Source organism: Varanus komodoensis, unplaced genomic scaffold (assembly GCF_004798865.1).
Source record: "Varanus komodoensis strain SLA01 unplaced genomic scaffold, ASM479886v1 scaffold14_3, whole genome shotgun sequence".
Classification (NCBI taxonomy): Eukaryota; Metazoa; Chordata; class Lepidosauria; order Squamata; family Varanidae; genus Varanus; species Varanus komodoensis.
In genome coordinates this window covers 946,572-956,591 of record NW_025335439.1, presented here as the reverse complement: position 1 = coordinate 956,591, position 10,020 = coordinate 946,572, and the positions used below count along the sequence as shown (strand labels likewise).

The 10,020-nt window shown below is 57.8% G+C and overlaps 1 protein-coding gene and 1 long non-coding RNA gene across 2 annotated transcripts in view; both read left to right on the top strand.

The window, feature by feature from the left end:
* Positions 1-3,588: 3,588 nt before the first annotated feature.
* LOC123020636 lies at positions 3,589-5,849 on the top strand. Its single transcript, XR_006414162.1, has 2 exons — positions 3,589-4,012; positions 5,465-5,849. It is a non-coding gene; the product is annotated as an uncharacterized LOC123020636 (long non-coding RNA).
* A 2,622-nt stretch (positions 5,850-8,471) lies between these two features.
* Positions 8,472-10,020, top strand: part of FOXC1 (forkhead box C1) — a 3,313-nt gene continuing 1,764 nt past the window's right edge. The window contains exon 1 of the mRNA XM_044424554.1: positions 8,472-9,912. Coding sequence (XP_044280489.1) covers positions 8,584-9,912 — 1,329 coding nt within the window. The 5' untranslated portion in view covers positions 8,472-8,583. The remainder of the gene's footprint in view (positions 9,913-10,020) is intronic.

Genomic DNA, 10,020 nt, shown 5'->3' with positions numbered 1-10,020 from the left:
CAATTTCTAGTGCTCAGGCCATGACAGAGGCGTGGGCAGGTGGCAATCCTGGTCCATAGAAGAGGAGTAGGCAACTCGTTCCTTAGATGCTTCCACCATATCGGAGGCAGTATGCCTGCATACACTGGCTGCTGCAGAACATGGGCTGGAGGCCAGCAGGGTATTGTCACACGCAGGTTGTGCTTGTGGGTTTCCCTGGGCAGCCGGCTGGCCACTGTGTGAACAGAACACCAGATGGTATGACCCCTTGGTTTGATCTAGCATATCTGCTTTGGTTTCCTAGTCAAGACAATCAGAAAATGCATTCTACCTCCAGGATCAGAAGGAACATGTGCTTGGATGCCCGTCTCTGGGAGACATCAGGCAGTGTGAAAGATGGTCCTTGTCCTGTTTGTAGGCTACCCAGAGGCACCTGATTGGTCAGTATCTTGGGAAATGTGATGCTGACTAGAGTGGTCTTTGGGCTTAGCTAGCAAGGCTCTCCTCTTATGTTATGGCCACACTCAAGAACCAGACCTTGCACACTATAAATACTGTCTCTTGGAGTGATCACAGCTTCTGTGACCAATTCTTCAGGGCTTCATCTGACATGGCCCCACTCTGGACCCTGCTTTCAAGTCAGGGGATTTGTGTGGTAAGAACCAACCTTTGCTCATCTGGCCTTACTGGGAAAGAGTATCCAGGGCAGAAGGAATCCGGTTTAAAAAGTAAGCTCCTGGGCGACCTGAGGATGCCAGTCCGTCTCCGCTTCACGCGGCGCTATTGTGAACTCGGCCGTCAGGGGGTGCTCCGAGCACGCAGGCTGGAAAAGCCCGTGGAGCTGCCTGTAAACAGAGTTGAAGGAAGCGAGCTGCGCGACCTGCCTCACATCGCTCTACTCTCCTTCCCCTTCTCCTCCGCTAGGAAGGGAAAACAACAACTACACCTGAGCCGCGGCCGGAGGTGACATGTGCAAGAGAAAAACCCTGTCTGACGGGAGTGTGCAAGGGAAACCCTGCCTGGCAGATCAGACCCAGGGAAAGAATAGGCGCGTCATGCTTATTCGGACACCTCACCCCTGGGCAGGCACGCGTGTGCGCCAGAGCCGAACGCTGCGGTCCATGAAGCGCTGGTGCCGGAGCACTTCCACAAAGGTCAGCGCGTTCTGCCCGGGCCCAGGCTCCTTGTGCGCGTCGGCACCAAGGCACCAGCGCGAAAAGGGAAGGGGAGCTTTCCTACGTCATTTCTGGGAATCTTCTATTACACCCGACTCGGAGGGCAACTGGCTAACGCCTCCACCTGCTTTTGCTCTCCCGGGTCAAAAAGGTCTTCTTTCTCACCTCCACTCCGCTTTTCAAGAGGCCTTAAACGGAGCCAGATCGCAAATCCATTTTATCATCCCCATTCCTCTGAGCATAGAAAGAGTACATCTCCCTTGACGCTGAATAACAGCGACAAACACCACACACGTTGTGGGACATGCTTCCAGCGAAGCACGTATGTTTGCTACGACATGCAGAAATGATCTTTAAAACAAAAGCAACAAAGGTTTCCTCTGAAGTAAACCCGACGAAAATCCATGGAACTTGCTTCCAAGAAAACATGTAGGGCGAGGATGACTTTCCCTTACTGCTGGCTGCTGTCTGGGTCCAGCCAGATGTCCTTTCCTTCTAGCCTAAACAGGTTTAAACGAAAAACAGCAACAAAACAGAAGTACAGCGAAGAATGCGAATGTCTCAGACTTGGCCCAACCCAGCACTGGCCAGACGGACTGGGCTATAATTGAACTGCCTGGGAATGATGGGACTTGCTGCTTGGAGGGCACAGGCTGAGGAAAGCTTTTTGAAGCTCAGGCTATACCCATCTCCGCCCGCCCTGCTGCCGCCGCCGCCACCGCCGCCCTTCCGTGGCTTCTGAAAAAGCAGAGATAGCAAGCGAGGGGGCGGCGGGAGGGGGGGGGGGAGAAGGGGAATGTGGAAGAGATGCCATGGGAGAGATAAGATCTCCTGTCAGAACCGGCTGGTTCAGAACACCAGCCCTCTCTCCTGATTAGCGCTGCTGCAGTTTAAGGGAGGACAATAGAGAGCCGTTGGGATTTTCTTCTAATTGCTTTTGCAACTTTTAAACGTTTCCCATCCCCCAACACTCAATCAAGGAAAGGAGATCCCCTCGGGAGACACCAGCTGAAGCCCATCTGGGCATCCACACATTCCGGGGTCTGCTGGTGGGATCTGCCCCCGGGAAGGGGGGCCTCCCGCGGCGCTCCTGCGCTCGGATTTCCGCAGGCAAGCGCGCAAATGACGCCTATCGAAGCGCGCAGGTTGTAGACATAAAAGGCGCGAGCAGCCACAGGGCGGGCTTGCATGCAAGTTTCTCACGGTACAGTTTTGTTTTGGGTGTTTTGCAGAAGTGCCCCCTTTGCTACATAATTCTGCCCTTTCCCTGCTGCCCTCCCCTCCGCGTCCCCGCAGCGCGATTTGAGGTCCGCAGGAGACGGCTTGTCCTGAGCTGTGAAGCCGCACGGTCTGCGAAAGCCGGGAGGGAAGCAGACGCTACGGTTTTAGTGCCTACTTGGAAGGAAGCTGCGCAGGAATGAATGGGGCTTCCTTCCAAGCAAATGTGTTCTCAGTTCAGCATGAAGGGCGCTCCGCATAAATAAATGCCTTCTGAGTCGACATCCACAGCAGAGGTGGGCGTAGCGACAAGGTTCGCCTGCGGGTATTTAACCATCTAGTGCAAATAGCTTTGCACACCTCGCCTAGGAATTTGGAAAGCGCTTCCCTGGGCCGTGCTCAGGCTTTTCTCTTGAGCCACGAAGACGCTCCGCTTGGACAAGGCGGGCAGGAACGCCACGAAGGGGCCAAGGCCCCGTTCCGACGCCACGCTACTCTTGTCATTTCGCTCTTGGTTTATTTGGGGCACGATCCGCCCACAGGGAGGTATTTTTGTCCCGTTGCCCCACGTGAGAGAATTAAGCACACGCTTCCCTCACTTCCTCTAAACCCAGAGGGGCTTTGGGCGCGCGCAATTTTGCCTATTTATTTATACAGCCGGGATCTAAATATGGTCCACTGGAAAGTCTGTCCCGCAACGCTAGCACAGGACCGATTCGTGGGCGGGGTGCCCTGAATCGCAGGCTTCATTGGAGATCCGTGGGACGTACTCTAAAGAAGGGAGCTTGGAATCAGTAAGTCAGCCGGTCCCTTGGGTGTACCTCCCCTACCAGGCACCGATTGGGAACCGGGAGTAAACGCCATCCAAAAGCGCTCCCTAAAATGCTTGGCTTTAAATCCACATTGACCACTTAAAGTCACATGAGCTTATGCGGATTCTATCTGGAGTTATCTCCAGAGCAAATCTCTTTAAGATCGGAAGGGATCGTTTCATACCTGCGCTCCAAAATACACTTGGAAAGTAAGAACGAATCCGGTTCGACTCCCTTCCAAGGAGATAGGCCTGGATGGGGCAGCGAGCCAGCTTCAGCTCGTTGGCTTATCTGGGTTGTGCGGGGAGAAAGGGGCAGGCTTGTTCGACTTGTGCCCGCGCACCTCTCCGGAGTGACACCGTACAAGTCACTCCGGGGGCGGCAGAAAAGCTGCAGAAGCCTCTCGAAACGCAGGCAAAAGTCGTTCCGTGAAGCACCGGGCACAAGCGACATCATCTTTCTGCTGGTTCCAACCGCGGACCTGTTTTCTCGTGCTCCTCTTCCTCCGCTCGGGTCCCAGTTGCACAACCGCCGCGGGTCGCACGTAAAAGCAGCAAAGCCGGAGCGAGGGCTTCGCCTCCGCGAGCAACACACACGCCCGGAGCCACACGGCCCGGCCCGTCGGAAAGTCTTCGCTCACGCCTTTGAGTCCCGTCGACTTGGCCCGGGCCGCGCTGCTTTCCTACCTCCCTGACAGCGCAATGCTATACATGGCACCTCGGAAGTAAGACTCATTGAGTTCAACGAGCCTTACACCCAAGTGATTGGTTATACGATTGCAGCCGTACAGAAGACAGTTCCATTAGACACGACATGACTCTTACCCAGGTAGGCACGCAGAGGATCGGAAATATAACTTTCCAGGGATTGGGCTCGATAGGTTTGTGGGCGTGGACTGGTATCAGAAGGCCTTTAAAAAAATCCTGGTAATTCTTGGAAAGAGCAAGTAGGGACCTTGAGATGCAGGACACCTCGAAGTGTGTTTACTCTGAAGAAAGCCCCATCTCAATCCAAAAAAAGTATCTTTTGAGAACGTGCGAGAAACGTTGATCGCCACTAGACACGCGGCGGCGGCACAGAGATTGGCCTGGGACCAAGGAAATGATCGGGCCGGGCTGGAGGTTTCGCGAGCTGCTTGCCCCCCCCCCGTCCTGCCCCCCCTCCCCCACCGGCTGACAACTGGTCCGGACATTCGAGACGAACGGGGAAGCACACGTGGGGAAAGATCTTCCAAAGTCGTTTGCATGGCAAGCTACGGCGAGGGGAACGGCCTACCTTTTGCACTGTTCAGAGAAACGCGCTTTGGATTGCCCGGCTCCAACAGGAGCCCCCTTCCACGGGGCGGGCAGCCCCCTCGGCGGGGCAGGCGTGGAGCTGGGAGCGGGGAGTTCAGGGGCGGGGGGCGCGCAAGGCGACCTACGGCGGAAGGCGACGCTTGCCGTTTGCACGGCCTAAGAGCCGCCGAGGCGAGGCGGCCAGGGCTCTGCGCGCCTTTGCCGTTTTAATAGGCTGCATCGGTGATTAACCAAGCCACGATTTTCTCAAACCGTGGCAGGGGTGTGTGAGTGAACATGATCCGTTGTCACATCTGCATTAGACCAGCTGTCACTTCAAGAGCAATCTCTCACTGCAGAAGGTGAAGAAAGTAGCGCGGGGGTGAACAGAGGCGGGGCTTATAATCAGGAGAGCAAAAGGGAGCTTTTGGTACATCTCACGACTGAAGCATTTGTCCCCATCTTAAAGCCCAAGCGCCTTAAGCACGCAGGGAACGGGTGCACACGTCTGTCCAGCTCGGAGCTCCTCAAGTCCCCTCTGGATGCCCATTGACTTCGATGGGTGAGGTTCGAGGGCTCCCGTTCGTGTCAGTGGCTGCGTTTTGGCCACCTCCTGCCCCTGAATGAGCGGCTCCTTTTCAATTAACCCTCCCAGAGCCCCCTTCCCCACAACACTCGCGGACCTTGGCGTCGCTCCACACTCACTTGAAAAGACTGTAATGAGATTTCTTCAAAACAAAACAAAACAATTCGAGAAGGGGAAAATTAGTGCTGGCGTCGATTAAAGCCAAATCATTATGTTCTCTCCTTGTATCTCTGCTGCTGGAATTATCTCATCAGTACATTCAGCCACTTTTTTCTGCTCAAATCCTCATGCCTTAAGAGCTTCATTTTGCAGAGGGTATCTAACTACCAATATTTCTCTTTGAAATATTTCATCCTGAATAAATTATTGTTATTATTTTATTTTAGTATTATTATTATTATTATTATTTTCTGTTCACAGCGAAAGGGTTTTCACAACTCGTCAGTCACGTTGTCGATGGCGGGGCCTGACACCCTCACGACAGCTCTGCTCCGTTTCTGGTGGAAAAATGCCCGGAAAGTTCTCCCGTTCCTACGGCAAGCAGAGTTCTGTGCAACCCGCAGGTCTGCCTCCTCATACATCTCCAGCTGTCCTTGCCTCGGTAGCAAATGCCCAGACTGCCCGCTGCGTGCACGTTGCATCCTAAGCTGCAGACGTCAGTCCTGCTTATCGGAACAGGATCAAATGTTTCGGTCTAAAATTCAGATGCGGAAAAAAATGAAGTCTCTCCCCCCACCCGCACGCCGCACCTCCAGCACGGAGGCTTAACGGTTCACGACCAATAAACGGTTACCTGCGCAAGCCAGCCAAGGGCGACTGTATCTCACTTTTAAAGCTTTCCTGTGTTTATAAACACGGCAAAAGCAACAATCGCCGTCTCTCCGAGTTGTCTCAGGAAAAGCCGATTCATAAAAGGGAGCTTTGCAAAACTCGTCAAAGGCTTGTCAAATGGCAGAGAAAAGAATCCCTTCAGGAAAGTTTGGCCAGGCAGCTGGATGGAGCGGGGGAGGCCCGGCCGGCGGGGGCCGACCTGGGGGAGCGCCGGGCCCCCTCCCCTTCCCTCCTTAATCCTGCCGGGTGTGAAGAATCCTGCGCGGGAGGGGCGGGTCGCCTGTTGTGCCTTGGCCGCAAAGGGCGCAGGGGAGTGACCCCAGGGGGACTCTCGACGGGTGCGGGGGAAAGGCGCTTCCGCACGCAGCGGCCAGTAGGTGAGAGCGAGCCCGAGCGGAGCTGCTAGGACAGAGGCCTTGCAAGCGAAAATCCGTGTCTCGTGTGCGCGTCTGGACACACCGCAGGCGGCACGGGCAGTTGGGTCAAGGTATCCACCGATCTCAGAAAGAAAGGAAAAACGAGAGTGGCATACATGTGAATTTTAGGTAGGTGATATCTGGGCATTTGGGTGTATAATTCAGCACTCCATACATTCTTAAGATGCCTGAGCTCTAATTTGTCCAAAGACCCACTGACTTAAATGAGGATATTTTAAAAAGGGGGGCGGTGGGGGCTTCAGTTTTCCCCAATGAAATCAATGGGACTTTGAAGTGTGGGAGCAACACCCAGTACAATTTTCTTGGGACTACCGGTGAATACCCACAAACGCTGTAGCTTGTTGTAGGTACTGACGTGCATAATTAAGAGGCTTTGTTCCTTTGCTTCACTTTAACCTTTCTTCGTGCCATTTGTCTGCTTCGCGGAGAGAGCCAAAGCAGGAAGCCCACGTAGGTCGAATGGGGGGCGGTGGGGGCTGGGCTTAAAACAGGAAGACAATAAATAAGACTAAATAAAAAGCTCAAAGCAGTGGGCGAGATGCCTTCTTTCATATAACCTTTCCTTAGGTCCGATGCAAAAAAAAGAAAAGAAAAGAAACATCTTAGAACAGCGAGAGTTTTGGCGCTCTCCACTCGATGAAGGGGGGAGGCGGGGGAGAAGCTACTGGTAGAAGGCATTCCCCCCCCCCCCCGCTTCTTGGAAACCACACTATCTCCTTCGTTTGCCACCTAAGTCGATGAAACGTTCTGGAGAACTCGAAAGCTTTCACATTATTCTAGGACATTTTGGATCTTGGACACATTCTGAGACATGAATCGCCGCCACCACTTAAAGGCAAGCACGGCCGCGTATGCTTTGGGCATCACCATGTCTTATCACATCCGTTTCCCCATCCTTGTCTCATCCTTACAATCCAGCGTGACCGCGAAGAGTTCTGTGCACCCCGAAAGCTCGCGCTCTCCTCCGTGCTTTTAAGGTGCCCTTAACGAACGCATCGTGGTTTCGTTGCCTAGGGACGCAAACCCAGAGCCTTGCCCGAGTGTGTGTGTTTTCATGCCGGAGCGAGCAGATAGTAATTTGATCCACACGCTCCCGTGCGAGGCAAGGAGTGAGCGCGGCCGTGTGGGAAGCGCTATATACGCGCGGGCCGGGCCGGGCCGGGCGGGGCGCGCGCGTGTGTGGCCAGTCCCAGAACTGCGGCTCTCGGCGGCGCGGCCGCCTCCGCGAGCCTCCCGCCCGCCGCGCGCGCGGCCCCGCCCACCCGCCACTCAGCGCGCGGCGCTGCCTCCCCATTGGCCGCGGGGCGGGGCTTCGCTGCTGGCCAGAAAAAGAAAGAAAAGAATCCTGTGGGTCCGTGAAAAAGTCCTCGTCTTGGTGACGGATGCTCAAAAGTTTAGAAGTTTCTCCCAGTGGCTCCCCGTGCAGCTCGCGGCTGAAAAAGAGCGAGCGAGAGAGCGAGCGAGCGAGCGAGCGAGGGACGGACTGGAAAGAGAAAACCGAGGCCGAGGCGCTGGCGAAGGTGGATCGAGCTCTCTGCCTACTTTAGACCCAAGGGAAAGAAAAATATCCGGCCTCCCCCGCCCCCGATCCCCCTTCGCTCCAGTTTTCTTCGCCGGAGCAGGGCTTTGTGCCTTGGGGGGGGTGCCTTTTTTTTCTTTTTGGCAGCCCAACCTGTTGCCGCGCTCCGTGGAAAGGCGAGAAGAAAAAAGGCACTTGGGAACTGCGAAAGCGGATTTTGGCCGTGCGCGCGCGTGGTGCGCCCCCCCTCCCGCTCGTTTCGCCTTCTTGAATCCTCGATGGCAGGCAGTAACTTTTCCTCTCTTCTGCGATCGCTTCCGTGGAGTGTCGGAGCCTCGGTTTAGGAAGAAAAACGACGACGAGGAGGGAAGCGCTTTTCTCCCGCTGTCGCCCCCCTCCCCACTCCCCTGGCTTGTTTGTGTTTGTTCATTCATATATCCACTTTTTGTGCACGCTCGAGCGGGGGAGGGGAGCGAGGAAAACTTAACCGGCCCCCAAGGGGTGCTGTTTGTTTGTTTCCCCTTTTTGGGAAAGAAAGGAAGATCCTGGTCGCCTTTTCTGGTTTATATTTTTTTGGCTCTGGAGCTGCGGAGGGGTGGAGGGGGGAAAGCAGAGGAGGAGGAGGAGGAGGCGGCGGCGGCGGCGGCGGAGGCGGAGGAGGAGGAAGAGAAGGCCGGTCTGCTGCTGCTGCTGCTGCTGCTGCTCCTTTGGCTGAGGCGGCTTGGTCCGGCTGGGCGGCTGGAAGGGAGGCCATGCAGGCTCGCTACTCCGTGTCCAGCCCCAACTCGCTGGGAGTGGTGCCGTACCTCGGCGGCGAGCAGAGCTACTACCGGGCGGCGGCGGCGGCGGCGGCGGCCGGCGGGGGCTACGCGGCCATGCCCGCGCCCATCGGCATGTACTCGCCGCACCCGGCGGCGGCGGCCCACGAGCAGTACTCGGGCGGCGGCGGCGGCGGCGGCATGGGCAGGCCTTACGGGCCGTACCCGCCGCAGCCGCAGCCCAAGGACCTGGTGAAGCCGCCGTACAGCTACATCGCGCTCATCACCATGGCCATCCAGAACGCGCCGGACAAGAAGATCACGCTCAACGGCATCTACCAGTTCATCATGGAGCGCTTCCCCTTCTACCGGGACAACAAGCAGGGCTGGCAGAACTCCATCCGCCACAACCTCTCGCTCAACGAGTGCTTCGTCAAGGTGCCCCGCGACGACAAGAAGCCCGGCAAGGGCAGCTACTGGACGCTGGACCCGGACTCCTACAACATGTTCGAGAACGGCTCCTTCCTGCGGCGCCGGCGGCGCTTCAAGAAGAAAGACGCCGTCAAGGACAAGGAGGAGAAGGAGCGCCTCCACCTCAAGGAGCAGCCGCCGCGCCCGCCGCAGCCGCCGCCGCCGCCGCCGCCGGACGGGGGCCCGCCACCCGTGCGGCTGCAGGACATCAAGACGGAGAACGGCTCCGCGTCGCCCCCGCAAGCGCCGTCCCCGCTGGGGGCGGCGCCCGTGCCCAAGATCGAAAGCCCCGAGAGCTCCGGCGCAAGCAGCCTCTCCAGCGGCGCGGGTAGCCCTCACGGCAGCGGCGGCGGAGGCGGCCGGGCGCTCGGCTTGGATCCTCCGGCAGCGGACGCCCAACAGCACCCGCACCACCACCCGCACCACCACCCGCACCATCATCCCCACCACCACCACCACCACCCTCACCTCCATCATCCCCCGCCGCACCACCACTCCGCAGGACCCCCCGGGGGCGGCGGCGGCTTCAGCGTGGACAACATCATCATGACCTCGCTGCGCGCGTCGCCCCAGGGCGCCGCCGGAGAGCTCCTGGCCCTGCCGCCGCCCTCCGCCTCGTCGTCGTCGGCCTCGTCCACCACCTCCACGCCGCGGACAGCGCCGCCTCCGCCGCCGCCTTCGCTGGCCCTGAGCAGCTGCTACTCGCCGGCCGCGTCGCAGAGCTCGCTCTACAGCGCCCCCTGCAGCCAGGGCGCCAGCACGACGGGCAGCGGCGGCGGCGCGGGCGGCGGCGGCAGCTACCACTGCAACCTGCAAGCCATGAGCCTCTACGCCGCCGCCGCCGCCGCCTCCGCGGGGGCAGGCGGCGGCGGCGGCGGGGGGGCAGAGCGCGGCGGCGGCGGCGGGGCCCACCTGGGCGGCAGCCCCGCGGAGCAGGACGCGCTGCCCGAGTACAGCCTG